The 19,051-nt window shown below is 35.0% G+C and overlaps 1 protein-coding gene across 1 annotated transcript in view; it reads right to left on the bottom strand.

The window, feature by feature from the left end:
* LOC109113099 (netrin receptor UNC5C-like) overlaps window positions 1–13,479 on the bottom strand; it is an 82,523-nt gene extending 69,044 nt beyond the window's left edge. The window contains exon 1 of the mRNA XM_042765728.1: window positions 13,212–13,479. Coding sequence (XP_042621662.1) covers window positions 13,212–13,437 — 226 coding nt within the window. The 5' untranslated portion in view covers window positions 13,438–13,479. The remainder of the gene's footprint in view (window positions 1–13,211) is intronic.
* Window positions 13,480–19,051: the final 5,572 nt, after the last annotated feature.

Here is a 19,051-nt window from a genome sequence, read left to right as displayed (position 1 = left end):
TTTTTTAGTATTTGACAACTGAAAATATTGGGGGGGGGGTCATGTAAACAAAAACACAAATAAAAAACATAAATATAATTCATAAATCTAATTTTACACTTCAACTCAAAACTAAAACTAAAAAGAAATTAATATTTTACATAAACACAGTGAAACCTGATTATTTATTATCAAATTTTCATGTCAATTAATCAGTTCGAATTCAGTGTGTTTTTGTTACATAATTCATTAAATAAGCCTTTAAAAACCACCAAATTACAGTGAAGTAAATCACACTGTACACTGATGGTATACTCTGCTAACATGCCTGCATACTAAATGATTTTCCATATGTTAACTTACCAATGTTATTAAAAATAATACCACAGAATACCACGTGTTTTGTATTAGTGTTTTCTTGCTTTCATCCATACGAAATGTAAGGGTGCTACTATTCAAGGTTTATAATTGCAACTATCTGCACAAGATCAAGTTTTGTGGCAGAAGAAAGAGCGGCGTTTGGCTTGTGTTCGTCGTGCCCTTTCCACGGATCGATATGTCAAGAAAATGTCATCTGTGTGTGTGTGTTAAGTAACCAAAGCCCTGAAAAGCAACATCATCACAAAGCAAGACACAAACAGAGCGGACGAGCGATCGACTGCACGATTCACAGCTAAAGTGCCAAAGGTTAAAAGTATAGAGAAAAACGCTTCAAATTCAATCTGCAACTGCAGCCGAAACATGATTTGAGCACTTTACAAACTCAAAGAGCAAATAACTTTCTAACTGGGACTGGAAGATGCCATTAGCGCAGAGGAAACGTCCCATAAACGCTTGGTAACGGCATGAGCCCGCGCTCCTGCTGGACGAGCTGAGCTCACGTATCAAGCGTGATTCATGTCCAGTGATATCTGCAATAATGTGAGCTTTCAGATAATGTGGATTTCTGCTAAACGGACAGTGAAGCGGTCATCAGCATGCACATAAGTGGTTTCACCCTTTTAGCTGGAGAAAGGGGGAAAAATCAATCAAGGGAAGTGAGCCTAAATCTATAGCGTTATGGGTTTTATATTCCTCACAAACTGGCCATCAATCTGAGCAGGACTAATGCTCCCACAATGCATTTCACCGGGAAAATAGAAAGATTCAAATGGCAGAGAAATGACTTCAATATCTGAGATCACAGCCGTTCCTGAAAGCTCAGTTAACAACGCAACAAACACATTACGAGACAAAATCCTACGGTTTAGGACACAGACCATGGTGTTCTTTAAAATCAACATTTATAAATCTTCCCATGATGCATTGAAATTAAGCTTGTGAAAGTGAAGAAACACTTCTAAAGTCTGTTTCAATATTGATAAGAAGAAACGTTTCTTGAGCAGCTAATAACATTTATATATTAAACATATATTTAAAAAAAAATACAAAACAATGAAAAATACTTTAAACAAATGCAAAAATTTAAATTATATATTTATACTTTAAATGAATGCTAAAATTAATAATTTCATCTATATATATATTTATTTTCGTTACTTTTTGCTCCGCCTTCCGTCCAGTGCTCCCTCTTGCCAAGGGTGTATGGCCCTGCTGGTTTACTTGTCACCCTGCCCATCTCCTTTCTGAAGTATCTGATTGTGTCTTGGCATGTCTGTATGCCTCGCTGTCGCGTTTCTCTGGCTACCCTCTAAATCTACAAGCATCTCCCACACTAAAAAGAAACTCCCCCTCCACCATTGACTCGCCGCCCTTCGAGCCCCCTTCTACAACGTTCTGTGTAAGTAATGGCCTGGGTTTTTCAACCTGGCATCATACTCGAATGTTTCTGGAGCAGCCAATCTCCTTATTAGAACGATTTCTGAAGAATCATGTATTGACACCGAAGGACTGGAAGGCAGTAATGATGCTGAAAATACCACGCTGCACATCACGCATACAACATTAACACTTTAAGCAGAGATTCACAGAGAGAAAACAGCTGTTTTGGGTATAATAATATTTCACTATTTTTTACTGTATTACTTCATTCCCATAAGAAACACCAATGCGGTGAGTAGTGAGATGAAAAGACTTCTTTCAAAAACACTGTAAAAATTCTTAATGATTCCCAAAATGTAGGTATACTATGACTATTGTAATCAAAACGTACCACGCTATCTACTAAAGTACCATGATATACCATCCACTCCACCGCGGTATTACCACAGTCACTCTGTCTGCTATTCAGTAATTCAATAAACATATAAATGCAGTTTTAAATCTTCCAGTGATGCACTGAACTGAAGGCTTGCATGACATCACTCAGGCGCACACAAGATGGACAGCCTTTTTTTGAGAATGATCAATACTCTGATTAACACTCGCTCATCATCTATACGCCAAACTGAGAGCTGAGGCAGTGGGTGCACAGAGTATCATTAACGACATCTGATTCAATCTGCTCCGCTTTCTCCCACGAGCCACGGGCCATTGCACTTCAAACCATAATCTAATGGAATCGAAAAACCAAGTTTATTCACAGAAGCAAACAGACAGACTGTGAATTCTCTCAAAAAACCACACCATTTAAGTTACTGCGGAAACACTTTGCTTGTTTCGTGTGTGCTGGCAGAGATGAGGAGAGAGAAGAAGAAGAGAAGCAAGAGAGGAGAAAAAGAAGAGAGAAAGAAAGAAGGAAGTAGGGGAGAAGGAAAAGAGGAAGGAGGAAAGAGCGGGGAAGAATTTGGAGAGCGGAGAGGCTGGCAATGTTAATCAAATGGAACTATTGCTTTAGAAGAGAAGAGGCAGTTGATGGGTGGCAGTGTTGGAGTGTTGTAGTGAGAGGAGAGTGGTGAGAGGAGAGGGCTGTTGAGATGTGAGAGGTTTATGGTTCGTGTTAGGATCCGTGGTTCGAGGTGAGAGTGGAGAGGTGTTGGGTAGGTATGGTCGGAGAGTTGGGAGGGGGTTGATAGTGGTGGAGGTGGAGGTGAGTGCGCTGGGGGTGATGCCAGGGACGATGGACGAGAGTGAGGTCGTGGGAGTGTGCCTGATGTGAGGGGCGCAGGTGGGTGAGCGGTGAGAGTGAGACCGAGTGTGGCGTGTGTGTGTCGTGATGAGAGGCTGGAGACGAGAGAGAGAGAGAGAGAGAGAAGAGACTGACGTGGAAGAGCGCGAGGATGAGATTGGAGTGTAGATGGAGAGAGAGAGGGAGCGCTCGTGGGAGGTGTGTGTGGGGTAGGCTGCTGAGAGTGAGGAGATGAGAGAGAGCGAGAGAGAGGAAACATGGGATGCGCAGACGCTCGCTTTCAGAAGCGGGAACATTTGGTGCAAATCTGCTCTGGCCTTCACAACCTCTGCATAGCAAGAGATCAGTGACAAACAGCAGGGAGACTTCGTGCTACTCTCTTCGTGGCTAGAACTTAATGGAAGCAGCTCCCGATCCTGACCACAGCTGGAACGCTTTGGGATGTTTCCACCGAGCTGCGTCTGGGCGAATGTAAAGCTTGGAGGTCATCATTCATCTACTCGTCAAACTCTGTACGCTGGTATTTTACTGCTTCAGACGCAGCTTTTGCCAATGACCGCGCATGCTGGGATCAAATGAAAAGAGAAGAGAAAGCTATCAAAGTAGTCTGGTGTTTCTTGTGCTTCATGAATCCTGCGGCTAACTGTATAACTTCTATTGTATTGAACAGAGCAGCGTTAACATCATCTAAACTTCTCTTTTGCTGACGGAGAAAGAAAGGCAGTTCTACTGGTTTGGAACCGTGAGTAAATGATGGCAAAATGATTCCATTTAAGGTGAACTGTCCTTAAATACAGAACTTTTGAATACAAAATGCCAAACATTCAAAACGTTGTGCGGGAGATGCGCCCCCTAAAATAGATGCCTGCAATTATATCCAATTATTTTTTTTAAAAGATTAAAAAAACTTTTTTTTTTTCATTTTTCAGTTTACATAATTTTTTTTTTTTTTAAAGAACTGAACAGCTTGTTTTGGTGTTTAAATGCTTAATTATATAAATCACAAATTCCCTTTCCCCTTCTTAGATTGATTTTTACATTGCAAAAAAAAAAAAAAAGTTTAAAACCAAGTCATATAACTTTATTATATTAATTTATTATATTTTGGCACAAATGTATTACATTTTTTAACTATTGTTTAGTTAATTTTAATGAGAAAAAGTTTTAATAATGCACGTGATATTGACAATTGACGTTACACTGTTTCTTAAATTTTCAATGCAATAAAAAAAAAAAAAACAAAAAAAAACAGTTTAAAAGTTGCTTTTTTAAAAAAAAAGAATGACTAACACTGTTCTTTTCTAATTTCACTGCCAAAAAAAAATGTTAAAACTAAGAATTATCGTGTATATTATATTAAATCTTTATTGATAATTATACAATGTATTTACAGTTCTTGTTAATGCATTTTTATTAATTAAAGTTTAAATAATTGTTTTAATCAAACTGACTTACACTGTTTTTTACATTTCAATGCCGTTCACTGCAAAAAAAAAAAAAAAAAAAAAAAAAAAGTTTAAACCAAAGTCTAAGTTTTTTAAAAAACCAAAATCTAAAATAAAAAAGATGGCTTCAACGGCAATCGTGTAATTAATCCTGCTTTGTGTATTGATACTGGATAAGAGCAGCGGTAAAACGTTCATTTCTGGCTGAACTTGCTTTTGTTGTTTTAACAGCTAGGAGAAGTCACGAAAGTAGTCATTGGGTTCAGAAGCAAAGTCACTGTGCGGGGTGAATGTAAGAATCATGTACACCATTTTATTAATGTTTATGTGAAACTATCCTTTTAATTTAATTCAGATGGTTTCTTGAACTTTTTTTTTAATATGAAGGGCCCAAATATCTCAACTTTATTTGAGGGGCCGTGGGCCACAATATTAATGCTGTATTCCATCCACACTCTATATTGTATCTAAGAAGTTAATACAGTTTTTAATCATTTTTTTAAAGATACTAACTAGAAATGTTGTGAAATATATTTTGATGATAAATTAAAAATTTATATTGTTTTTTACATTGCTGAAGTGTCAAAGAATTGACACGGTAGCAAGCATGTTTGTCCGCCCACTACTTTTTCAATGACATGGACTGCTAAATAGAGAATCGGTCCCCAGATTTTTGGCCAGTTATGTGCTCTAAACGAATGATACAGACTAAGTGCTCAAGAAACCAGAGGGTTTTAAGTTTTGTGTAGTTTTCCAGTGTTACGCATGGATGGTTTTTAAAACATGTTCTGGAAAAGGAGTTGAAGGGATGGAATCATAACGGTGCTTCGTCAACACGTTTAATGCTTTCGCACGCAAAAACAGCTGAATAGAAAGAGGTCTGAACGGCAGTGTGCTGTGATTTTCTATTTGCGCTCCTAGTCACCGATGACTCATCAGTACACAACCTTGGACGTGAGCTCCGGCAATTACGAAACTTTGTGTAAGTACGAATATCACTTATCATTAGTTTGATAATATAGGCGTGCGGAAGCGGGACGGTGTCTAGAGTTTCACAGACCAACAATAACACTCAACACAGACTTCTACTCAATTCGATCCGTCCCGAGCACACTCTCCTGCAGTCTGTAGAAAACAGAAGGATCCCTGAAACAAGGCTGTGATGTTTATCGATGCTATATGTGTGACCCTGCAGCACAGGCATCACAGTTCATCAGTAGCAGCAGGTATATTGTAGGCAATAGAACAAACAATACATTTATGGTGTCAAGGTTATCGATTTTTAATTTAACAAAGAATCATTATGTTATTAAGTAAAAGATATGTTCCAGAAGATGATTTGGAACATGTCCTACCGTAAATATATCAAAACTAATTTTTGGTAGTATATGCATTTGTAAGACCTTCATTTTGAACAACTTTAAAAGTTGAGTTTAGCGAAGTTAGATTTTTTTGCTCCTCCAGATTCCAGTTTTCAATAACTTCCAACACAGACTACTATATTGTAATCTAACGAACCACACAATCAATGGAGAGATTATTCCTTCAGCTTTCAGCTGATGTGGAATAAGTACAGAAAATCCCTGAAACAAAGATGTTTGTTTCTCGGCGTAATATATGTGTGCCCCTGCAGCACAGAACAGTCAATCAGTAGCACAGGTAATTTTGTAGCAATAGAGGCAACAATGGCATTGTATGGGGTCCAAAAATTTTTATTAGATTTTTGGAATCTTTTTTATGCCAAAAAAGTCCTTGCCGCCGTTATGGGTGGCCGGAGTAAACGATCATTCCCTGAAGAAGTATCAGGTATGTGTCACTACCGTTTAAACGTCTACCAAACCTTGCTCCACTAGCCACATTTTTTGATTGCAGTAATATGCATGCTAAGAACTTCATTTGAACCGGGCCAGTCTACAGATGGATTTTGCGGGGATTTAGTATTAACACACACGCTTTTTTTTTATTTGACTCCCTCAGCTTCCAGAGAAGACGTCATATTTATAGTGATCTCAGACAATATTGTCCTATATAAACACAACCCACACATCAATGGAGAGAGATTTTTATTCCGCTTATAGAATGATGTATAAATATAGATTTAAAAATGTGACGATCTGACCCATTTTATGACTGTGTTTATATGCTCCAGGGTCACAATAAGTATAAGATAAGACCTGTTTTGTAAGTTGAGGAAGGGTTGGGCACTAACACTTCTGCATACAGAGCCCATCCGTTACAGTTTCTGGACTGCGCACCAGCACAACCGTTCCCTATCGCGTCGCAGTCCTTGCCGCCTTTTTGGGGGCCGGGACGCGCTGCAACGCGCCGTCTCCAGTGAGTGCACTCTGTCCCACCCGTTCGACCACTTTTGCTCCACTCCGTCCACAGACCGTTCACTGCAGCAAACACACCACAAACACTCAAAACCGGCCAGTCTACTCACGTCACTCTCAAGGATAACACACACTGCCTTTTTTTCAATTATTTTGTAAATCTCCAAAAAAAAAAAAAAAAAAAAAAAAAAAAATATATATATTATATATAATATATATATTATATATATATATATATATATATATATATATATATATATATATATATGCGATATATTTTTTAAATTATTATTATTATTATTAACTGTAAGTAAAACTTACGTTTGTTGGTAAATTTTTGTACTGCAATTTTTAATATCTTATTTTTATATAATTGAAAAAAAAAGAATAATACACAGGAAGATTTTATTTTTTGAGACCACATTTTTAAATAAAGATTTAATAAACCCAATTCAAACAATATGTTATTTTACAAATACTAACTGTAAATTATTCAAATTATTATGCATGGACAAATTATTAATTAAATGAAAACGAAAGTGAAATTAACAAAAAAATAAATAATATATCAATAAGTAATAATAATGTTTGAAAAATTACTAAAATAATTATACTCATAATAGTTTGCAATGTTTAATAAATTATTATTTATAATTTATCCTACTAAATCTTTCTAATTTAAAAAATCTAATGCATACTCAAGTTGTAAATTACTAAAATAATTATACTCATAATAGTTTGCAATTAAATAATGGAGTAAATGGGAAAAACTAAAAAAACATCATAATATAATATAACACTAACTAATTAATTATTTGAGACGAACACTGGAAAATGTGGGATTTTTTAAAGTTTAAATAAATATTAATTATCCCAGTTTAATCCTATTTATGGCTAAAATGTTTTAAAATGTACAATAATTAATAATAATATTTGTTACTCAATTTGTTACTTACTAAAACTATTATACTGATACCAACTTAAAATGAAAAAGTTAACTGCAAAAATAAATGGCAATATAATAAGTCCTAATATAATTTGAAAAACACTGAAAAATCGTGAGCTATACTATAATGTGAGTATTAATAATTTTAACACCCTGAAACAAGGATTTTATGCTATTAAACTATTTATTTACTCTCTTTTTTCTTTATACTACTGGAATTGTAATTGCTCAAATGATTATACTACATATGCATTATCGGCCATCGGCCAGCAACAGGAGTGTGTGCGCTCATACCTGGACACACAGCGGGTTTGCAGGCCAGTTTCCTGGATGCCTTGACCCTCCACAGATGGCTCCTCCGTTCAGAGGCGCGGGATTGGTGCAGCTGCGCGTCCTCTTCTTGATAGCCCCCCACCCACAGGGACTGCTGCACACTGACCACTCCGTCCACGTCGACCAGCCGCCGTTCACTACAGACGGAAACACCAGCCAGATGAACGATGAGCCACTCGCTCAGTAAACACAGACACTGTCACTGAGACTCAATCAAGCAGTGCCACGCCAATCAAGAGGCTGAAGAGAGAGACGTGACTGTAGCAGTGATGAGCTCACGAGCAGATCCTGAAGACAACACACTTAAAGCAGTAATTCCAGCCCAAAAAATAAGCTCTGGCAGGCTGACTGTGTCTTCAGCAGGACAGCGTGACTGAAGTCATATGAACTAATCAGACCTTTTTCTGTTGTTTAAATCATCATCAATTCAAACAGTGCAAAGTCCAAACTGATGTATGAATGGAAGAGTTGTGAGAATCAACTTATTTTAATCCGAAACTGCAGGGTTTAATCAAGTCCTTCATGGCTTATCTGAAAACTGCAGGGGTCTGTGTTGGCATTTTTTCTAAAACATTGCACTCGAACATTTGTTGACAAACATTTTTGTCACCATCTTATCAATTTCTGAAAAATCTTATCAGGCTATTTATTCACAACAAACTTATAAATTACATATCCTGTTTTTTTTATTTTATTTTTTAAACAAACCAATATGGTGCAAAAAAAAAAGTGCAGTGCTTTGTTGTGCTGCTGGTGTCTTAAACGCGGCGCCCCCCAATGAAAACTACTGAAATATACGCTAGCCTCGGGAAAAAAAAAAAAAAAAAAAAAAATAAAAGAAAAAAAAAAAAAAAAAAAAAAAAAACGCTTTGGTGGATACACAGTAACATTTGAAGCCGTCTGCAGAGGTAAATGAGTGGTGTTGCATTTAAAAGATCCCCTTTAAGGTGTTTATTATTTTTAACTTCTGTTTGCATCAATGCAGTGATGTGCCGCTGATTTTTTATTGATATTGTTTCATATGATTCCTCATTTTAGTGATAAACTTTCACTTGACAAAGTTTGCGTGTGCAGGATTTATCAGGGAGTTACTGCATTTACACAACCAGCAAAAGCAAGATTTTAGCGAAATTCGAATAGTGTTTATATTTTTTTCGAATAATTATTGCAGATTGAATTTTTGAATATATTCGACTGTTCGTGCACACCTCTAGTTTGTGTTGGAGCAGTGAGTTTGACAGCACTGATCTAAAGTGTATCAAAAAAGTAAATTGTGGTATTTGTGAGCCTCCTTTTCTATTTGTGTGTGTGTAAATAAATAAATGAATGAATGAACGAATGAATGTTCGGGTGTATATGAAAACAATTAAATTAATTAATAAATGAATGAATTTTGGGTTGTATTCTGAATTGGAATGACAGGAAGAAGACAGAAGAAATTTACTGAATATATAATTAGATTCTAATGTGGCAGGCAAGAGAGTTAATTTATTAAATATTATGAAATATATAAAACTAATAACAAATGTATGAAAAGTGGCGTTTTCAAATGTCTATTCCAATCCATCCAACCAAAACTTCATCCATTCATCAAAACATCCATTTCCACCCAACTTTGCACCCCCCATTCATCCAAACATCCATCCATCCATCCTTTTCATCCATTCACCCATCCATCCATCTTTACAATCCATCAGGGCTCCAAAACAAAAAATCGAGTAAGGAGCCATGGCTCCTGTAAGAAAAAAAAAATTACTTAGGAGCCAAATAAATTTTTTTTTGAAGGTGCCACAGAATAAACATGTTTATTTTATTACTAATTTTACGATATTATTATTTATTTATTTATTTTACATTTCAACATTTCAATTCATACTGTGTCATGTGTTTATGTCTCATCTTTCTTGACTTTATCAGCATTTTAAATCCATCTTGTAGATGACCTGGGAACTAAGGTTCACTGAAAGTGGGAACTAAATGTCTTTTCCAAAATCTACAGTCACAAAGAATGTTCATTACACAGAATCTGTTACCAGTAAATCATGGAGCATAAGCATCACTTGGGCTCCTCCTACATGAGACATTTCAGTAAGTTTGTACTGTAGGCTCTCTTATAAAAAATAGCCTATCTTTTGATGTTAATTCATGTTCATTATGTACTATATTAGTAAAGAGAAAGATAAAATGGGTTCACTTGCCCTTGAACTGAGGCGCTAAAGCGACCCGCGCCTGCCCCATTAAGGAGCGCCAAAACTGTATTGTTTGAATTTCATTATGAATTCGGAATAAAAAAATTTTTTTAAAAATTTAAAAGCTGGTTACTTTTTATTAAAAAGTTACAAAGCGCAGAGCTTTTTTGCGATTACTGGAGGGCATGTTGCACTTCAAATAATGAAGTTTCACGTTCACGCATTAAAAGAACACAGCCAAGATCTTGTTTAGAAGAAGAAAGCGCGATGCATATTAGTAATTTATTATAAACGAGGAATTGTTAACGACATTGCCAATATTCCACACAGCTGACAGCTTTACCAGTTCTAGTTTGTTCAAAGTTGTGCTGTATTTTCTGCACGTTCCCTTCTTACGTCTCCGTCATTTCTCTCTCGCTGCACAGCGGAGCTGCGTTTATCAGACTGTTTGCGTCAGCTCTGATGTGCGGCAGAGAAGAAGGAGGACTGTCTGAAACTCTCTTTTTCCACTAAAACTTTGATGCGCATCGTCTCAGTTTAATAGGTGAACATAACAAAAGATTTGATCGCAAAACAAAACAATTAGGAAAACTTTTTTAGCGGGTTAAATCCTGAGGAGCTTTCGGCGGGTAGTCGCCAGTGGCGACCCCAGCAAAAAAAACGTCACTCGCAAATTAATATTTATGGTCGCAAATGCGACTGTTTAGTCGCAGTTTGGAGCCTGTCCATTCCCATCCATCATCCATCCATCCATCTTTACATCTAATCCATCCATCTTTTCATCCATTCATCAAAACATCCATCCATCCATCTTTACATCCATTCATCCAAACATCCAACTTTACATCTAATCTATCCATCTTTTCATCCATTTCATCCAAACATCCATCCATCCATCGAAACATCCATCCATCCATCTTTTCATCCATTCATCAAAATATCTATCCATCCAACTTTACATCTAATCCATCCATCTTTTCCTCCATCCCCTATCCATCCATTCCATCCATCCATCCATCCATCTTTCCAAACCTTTTCAAACAAATCCTTCTTCAATCCTTTTTCTATTTAAAAATTAGTACACATTTCTTTGAATTTTAATTCATTTTATTTCTACTACTTACATTCAGTTTTCTGCATCACTTCAGTTCACATTTGGAGCTGAACTGGAACTGAAGTCATTTCTCAGTTCAGTTCTGACCGGCCCACAATATGAGTTTGAGTAAATGATGAAGTGTTTTCATTTCTAGCTGAACTGTTCATTTAAAGAGGCGTCCCGTCACACTCGAGCGGCCCGTCCTATTACAGCCTCAACCAGCAGCCGCAGTTTCTTTACGGCACGAACTGCTTTTCAGAGTAGAGCGGAGAGCACTAATAATTACATCAGCCTCACGACGAGGAAGAGAAGTCAATTTATTACAGCACGGGAGAGGCAAACATCTGCTTGCCAGATCTGGGATTGTATCTGTGGGGAAAACAGCAAGCGATCGCAGCAGGTGGGCTGTTTTCACTTGTTGAAGAGCTCCTGAAAGACTCGTCTGCGCTCTACACAGGTGTCGAGGAGCAACTTCACAAACCGTCAGCCTCGTGAACGTGTTGCGTTTGCGTTCGGTGGGGAAATATACACCGCATTATTCTTTCAACATTCAAAGCAGAGGCAGCAGCGGCGGGTTAAAACGCTTCCAGCTTGTCAGCGCAGCTTTCTGTTCTTAAGAGGAACATTTTTCCAGCTCCAGGGATTTTCAAAGCAAGATCCGACAAAAAGAAACTTCAGAGAAGATGCACTGCGACACGCTGAAGGACACGCAAGCTACCAAAGCAGCTGGTCAATGTTCTGCATCAGATTCAGACGCAGACTTTGCCTTCACACTATTAAAGCTTCAGAGAGATGATCAGGATTTCAAGGTGAACTACAAACCACTTCAAAACCTTAAATATATATTTATAAATAAATACATAAAATAAAAATATATAATAAATAGAAATTATAAAATAAATAAAATAATAAAAAAGTACTAAATAATTCCCTTTCATATAAACACCTCATCAATAAATAAAAGAACAGAAAAATAAAAACAGACCACTCCAAAATCCTTAGCAAATAGAAAAAAATATAAATATAAATAAATCAAAAATAAATCAAATACAAATAAATAAATGAACACATGGCAACTACTTAAATTAACCTATAAATAAAAACAAATAAAAATAATAAATAAAATACCAACAGACAAACACAAACAAATAAATAAATAAAACAAAGACCTAACAACCACATTCAGAAAACTAAAAAATAAATAAAATACAAACAAATAAATAAAATAAACACCTAGGAAACACACAGAAAATAAAATAAAATACCAAATATAAATATAAATAAATAATAAATACAGAACAAAAATACAAACGAGTGAATGATTAAAATTACAATACAAATAAATCAAATACAAATAAATGAACAAATAAATATTAATAAAATAAACACCTAGAAATCACATAGCAATGCACTAAAACCACTCCAAAAACTTTATCAAATAATATAAATACAAATATAAATCTAAATAAATAAATAAATAAATTGAACAAATTAAACTAAATTGAATAAATAATGTTTATAACTAAACAACCCCCTAGAAACCACACAGCAATGCATTACAAACCACCAAAAAACCCATAAAAAAAACTACCATCATCGCCACAGACACCAAAACAAAAAAAAAACAACACGTACGTTTTCTTTATTAAACACAGAAGTCTGAATACACTCACTGTTTGAGGTCTAACTGAAGTTAGAAATAATAAACACCTTAAAGGAGACCTTTAAATGCAAATGGATCCTCCAGTAATATCCAGCTAGGTGGTTATGTATTTATTTTTAAGAAGCAATAAAGGTGTGTTATTATACAGATGGTGAGCGTTCACAGGTTTATAATACAGTAAGATACACTGTTTGATTGGTTAGTGAGTGCGGAGACTGACCGTAGACGATGACGGTGGCCGTGGTGCTGCGGCGTTTGGCCACGATGTTCTTGGCGACGCAGGTGTAGTTGGCGGTGTCGGACAGACGCGCCTGTTTGATGATCAGGTTGTGGTCGATGGTGATGTAGAAGTTCCTGTCGTCGGCGGGGTCGATGATCTCCTCGTTCTTCAGCCACTCCACCTGCAGACACACACAAACAGAGCTCAGACACACACAGACGTCCATCCGCTCTCAATCCATTAATCCAGGTTTCTGCTTATGTTTCAGTAAAGTCTGAAGTGTTGATGTGCGTGCAAAAGCTCAATATCCATCACGTTCCTCTTTATTTCCCCTTTAGAACAATCAGCGAAGGTATGAAAACACTTAAACACCATAATTCAATAAATACTTCAATACACCATAAGACCAAATTTTTTATTTATCTATTTAATTTTATTTTAGCTTTTGTTCTAGAGCTGATTGACTGACTGTAAATCATGCAGATCTTCCCTTCAGTTCAGATCGCCGACCAATCACAGCTCACCGTGAGCCTAATGAGGGGACTCTTTCAAAGCAGACACCTAGCAAACCACCCTAAAACTCCTTTAGCAAACCTATTTATCTATTTAATTTTATTTTAGCTTTTGTTCCTTTTTTCTTCTTGTGTACTGACATAATTTTTCTGTATTTTTTATTTATCTATTTAATTTTATTTTAGCTTTTGTTCCTTTTTTCTTCTTGTGTACTGACATAATTTTTCTGTACAAAACAAAATATTATGTACTTTATAAACCATGCAAAAAATAATAAAGAAATAATAAAAAAATACAATATCAATACAAATACAAATAAATAAATATAATATAAAAAACACATAAAAAAAAAATTAAATACTAAATTATTAAATAAACACCAACTAACCAACCAAAAAAACACAAAACACACATATCAACAAAAAAAAATAAACAATAACTAAAACAAAAAAAATAAAAAAAACAGAAAAGCACTAAAAACCAATATAAATCTAAACTCTAGCTTTGTGTATAATCTAAAAAACTCTAGCTTTTGTGTCGGGACAACATCCACTACACCCACTTAATACATAAAAACACAGGAGTCTTCTGCATCCAATCAACTGTGAAAATACTGAGTGTGTGAAGTTGAAATCAAATGCAAACACCGTAAATGAGCTCAACTAGTTTGTTTTGTTGCTGATTTTGGGCAGAAATCTGAGCCAAAAACCTCATAAACCTGAATTTGTTTTGTTGCTGATTTTGGGCAGAAATCTGAGCTGAAATCCTCATCAAATGAGCAGAAACACACAGTAAACAACAGAGACACACTGACGGGCGAAGGAGAATTAAGACGCAGAATGATGAATTATTTCTTATAATTTGATTTATGCTGCCTCTAAAAATAACTTGATGGCTTCCTGCTCTCATTAAAGAACTAAGTATTGCATATGATGTGCAGTTTTCCTTTTTATCGTCTTCCATTACGGTTTATTAATGTTTAATGAGTTGGCCATGTGTGTGCGTGTGTGTGTGTGTGTGTGGGTGTCGTGTGTGATCGGACGGATCCAGAGCGAACCGAAACCGACAAACGCAGACACCCTGCAAACGCCATTCAATTGAGTTGATGTGTCTTTATCGTCAAATAAACTCATCTAATCAGAGAAACGCACAACAAAACAAAATCAATGCAGATTACCCACAAATCCACTGGGCTCTCGGCCTGCCAAGGTGATTATATGTGGCCCTTAAACTACTAAAGCAAACAGGCAAATAAAAGCCCAGAATCGGCTGAGTGTGTGTTTATAACAGATGTGTGACGGAGCGAGTGTTTCCTGATGAGATGATGTTCGTTTAGCCGTCGGCCCCTGAGGGGCCCCTGAGGGACCCGAGTGTCTGTTCAGTCCACAGAGACACACATCCATTCAGTTACTGTACTAAGCCAATGAGTGAATCTCATGAAAGTGTGTAAAATCACACAGAAATCAAGAGAAAACCACTGCAAATTGTTTTGCATGACGATAAAGAAGCTTCTTTGACTTCTGACATCTTTTTCATGACAATTAAACATTTTCCTTCTAATTTTATTATTGTAGTCAAAAAGTGAATTTTCTATCATAATAATGCATTATTTAAATGCTAAATAATAATAAGAAGAAGAAGTTATAATAATACATTTATTGTTAAAATGGGAAAACACATATTTGGATGTCAAATAATATTAATTCTAAATAATAATAATAATAATCATAATAATAATTTTAGAAATGTTGCCTTGGCAATTTACTGAATTTATTTCTTTTTTTTCTGTTTTTGATCTGCAGATCAGCATATTACAATGATTTCTGAAGGATCATGTGAAAAACTAACATTTTTCATCATAGTTTTCGTTAACGAAATTAACACTAGAAATGTTTAGCCATATTCAAATAAACTCAAAATCAATAAAAGCTAAAAGTAAACTCAAAAAAACCCAAAAATGCTAAGTGAAGCCGTCCATCCTATTATATAGTTTATTAATAATTTTAATTAGTTTGTTTATATTTTTTTCTGTTTTTATTTTAAATTTAGATAAAGGTTTAGTCATTTGTTGTGTTTTGTCATTTAGATTTAGTTTTTGTACTTCTAAAAACTAATACTAGTCATTTAGATTTAGTTTTTGTACTTCTAAAAACTAATACTAGTCATTTTAGAAACATTACCGCGGCAACTAACTTAAAATAAAGTTCATCTAAATAACCTCACCAAAATAAACTATCTATACTATACTATTTAATTTTTATATATAAATATTTATATAAATATAATTAATTAAGCTTTATTAATTTCATTTTTCATATATATATATATATATATATATCTTATTATATAGATCTATATATATATATATATATATAATATATATTCCGTTTTTTATATATATATAGATATATAATATATATATTATATATATATATTTATATGTATTTATGTCATTTATTAAGTTTATTACAAATTTTGTCTTATTTTAGTTTTTAATCTTTTTTAATATGTCTCCCAGGCCATACTATTACAAAGTTTTATTAAATATATTATAATTTTTTTTTTTTTTAATTTTAATAATTAAAGTTTTAGTAATTTTTTTTTGTTTTTATTTTTTTTTTATTTTAGTTATTTTACTACTTCTAATAAACTAGTATTAGTAATTTTTAGTTTTTTATTATTATATATTTTATTATATTATTATAAATAATTAATAATTGTTTATTTTTATTATTACATTTTTTTCATGTTTATTATTTATATTTTAAACATTTTTTATTTTTTTCATGTTTATTATTTATATTTTAAACATTTTTTTCTGGTTTTAGCTTTAGTTAAGGGTGATAACTGTGAGTGAATGTGTCTGTGAGCTGCAGTTCAGGTGTGCATCTGTGCTGAAGATCAGCCAATCCACACGCAGTTCACGGGGAACCCTGTCTCTCTCTCTCTATCCGCTCACCGTCTTTCACCCACACAGACGCTCGTTATCGTCTGATTGTCCGCGAGACATTCAGAGCAGTAATTGGCACATCTATTAACGGAACGAAATTGCCACATGTCAGTCGTCAAAAGTGCTTTTCTCCGTCTCTCTCTCAGAAAAGGTGCATAGAAATGAAAGAGAAGAAATAAGGAAGGATTTAGGAAAGGGTAAATGTGAGTCATGCAAAACTCACCACAATGACGATAAATGTGGTTGCCAGGGCATTGATATTACGGTTGCTATGGTGTTATGAAGGAGGTGTGAGCTACTGTTCAAAGATTTGGATGAGATTTTTGTATTGTTCTTAAAAACATCTCTTCTGCTCATCAGGGTTGCATTATTTGATAAAAAAAAATACTGTAAAAATAGTGAAATATTATTATAATTTAAAACAGTTGTTTTCTATGTGAATATCTGTTAAACTGTAATTTATTTCTGTGATGCACAGCTGTATTTTCAGCATCATTACTCCAGTCTTCAGTGTCACATGATCTTCAGAAATCATTCTAATATGCTGATTTGCTGCTCGAGAAACATTTCTGATTATTATCAATGTTGAACACAGTTGTGCTGCACAATATTTGAGTGGAAACGGATACATTTTATTTTTCAGGATTCACAGATGAACAGAAAGTTCAGAAGAACAGAGTTTATTTGAAACAGAAATCTTTTGTGGCATTATAAACGTCTTTTGTTCGGTTTAATGCATCGTTGCTGAATAAACAGGGTTAAGGTCTGAGCAGATCCTTATATAAACACTAGAGGATAGATGATCTGGTTGAGGACAGACGCGGCGTCTGAAGTGACACCAGCCGCTGACGCTGATTATCAGAGACTCCTGCGCTCGTATTCATGAAGGAAATTAATACAAGTGCTAATTATACAAATAGGCAGAAGCATTAGGAGCCAATTATTGTTTGTGGCTCCATCAAAAGAAGCTGACATCAATTTAATTTGGAGCAGCTGTGTGTGTGTGTGTGTGTGTGTGTGTGTGTGTGTGTGTGTGTGTGTGTGTGTGTGTGGTGTGTGTGTGTGTTATGTGTGTGTGTGTGTGTGTGAGACGGGTTAGATGTCTCTGGGCTGTGATCGGGGATGAAGGAAAAAACCTGCATTAATTTTTAATGTAGCGCAGTAATTGCTTTAAATGACGGCAGCGTTTAAATAATCTTCAGTCTGATCAGAACAGGAGGACTTTGGCAGACGAAGGGCCGGCCCTCGATTCTCCTCACACACACACAGGTTGTCGAAAACCAGTCCTGATAAACTAGTTCGGAAACCAGCAGTGATGAGATCCAGCCGAGATGAAGGATGGAAGACGTACAAACGAAAAGAGGAAGTAAAAGCAGGTTCACGATCCTCAGATTCAGAGGCGCGGATGCAAATGCGACCCGATCTCTGTGAATTATTCACGTGCCAAAGATATTATTACGCTAATTGGGAAGCATTTCACACAAAAACAACCCTGTTTGAGTCGTGAGCGTTCAGATCCATTCCACAGCAAAATAATAATACAAGAAAAACGACAGAGATCAGCAGCGCTGTTGTTATTTCACGAGGGAAAGCCGACAATATCACTGATAATATCTGTCAAGAGTAATCTGTACTGGTCTGATTTAGCTGATATTTTCAAGCTATTAATTATTTTTTATTACTTTTATTTTATTCTGATTAAAAATATATAATAACTATTACTATACCGTTCCATTATTATGAATTTATTCTATAACAATGCATAATTTAGCATCAGCACCTTCAATTAAATAATTCTTGATTTAATGCTTTAATGCGGGTCAGTAAGACATAAATTAAAAATAAAATAAAAAATAGGGGTCAGTAAGACATGAATACTTCAGTATTAAATATAACTAAATGAATCCTAACCAAAATAAATTAATCAAGGCTGCATTAAATTGATGAAAAGTGACAGTAAAGACAGTTTAATGCTCCCAAAAAGATTCTATTTCAGATAAATGCTGTTCTTTTGAACTTTCTAATCATCTGTGAATCCTAAAAAATAAAATGTATCACAGTTTCCACAAAAATATTGTGACAGCACAACTGTGTTCAACATTGATAATAATCAGAAATGTTTCTTGAGCAGCAAATCATCATATTAGAATGATTTCTGAAGATCATGTGACACTGAAGACTGGAGTTAATGATGCTGAAAAACAGCTGCGCATCACAGAAATAAATTACAGATTCACACAGAGAAAACAGCTGTTTTTAAATTATAATAATATTTCACTCTGATCAAATAAATGGAGCACTGGTGAGCAGAAGAGACTTCTTTCAAAAAGCATCAAACAATCTGATATTATTCATCTGCACAGTTATTGCGAAACCA

Source organism: Cyprinus carpio, chromosome A10 (genome assembly GCF_018340385.1).
Source record: "Cyprinus carpio isolate SPL01 chromosome A10, ASM1834038v1, whole genome shotgun sequence".
Taxonomy (NCBI): Eukaryota; Metazoa; Chordata; class Actinopteri; order Cypriniformes; family Cyprinidae; genus Cyprinus; species Cyprinus carpio.
This window is presented reverse-complemented; position numbering and strand designations above follow the sequence as displayed.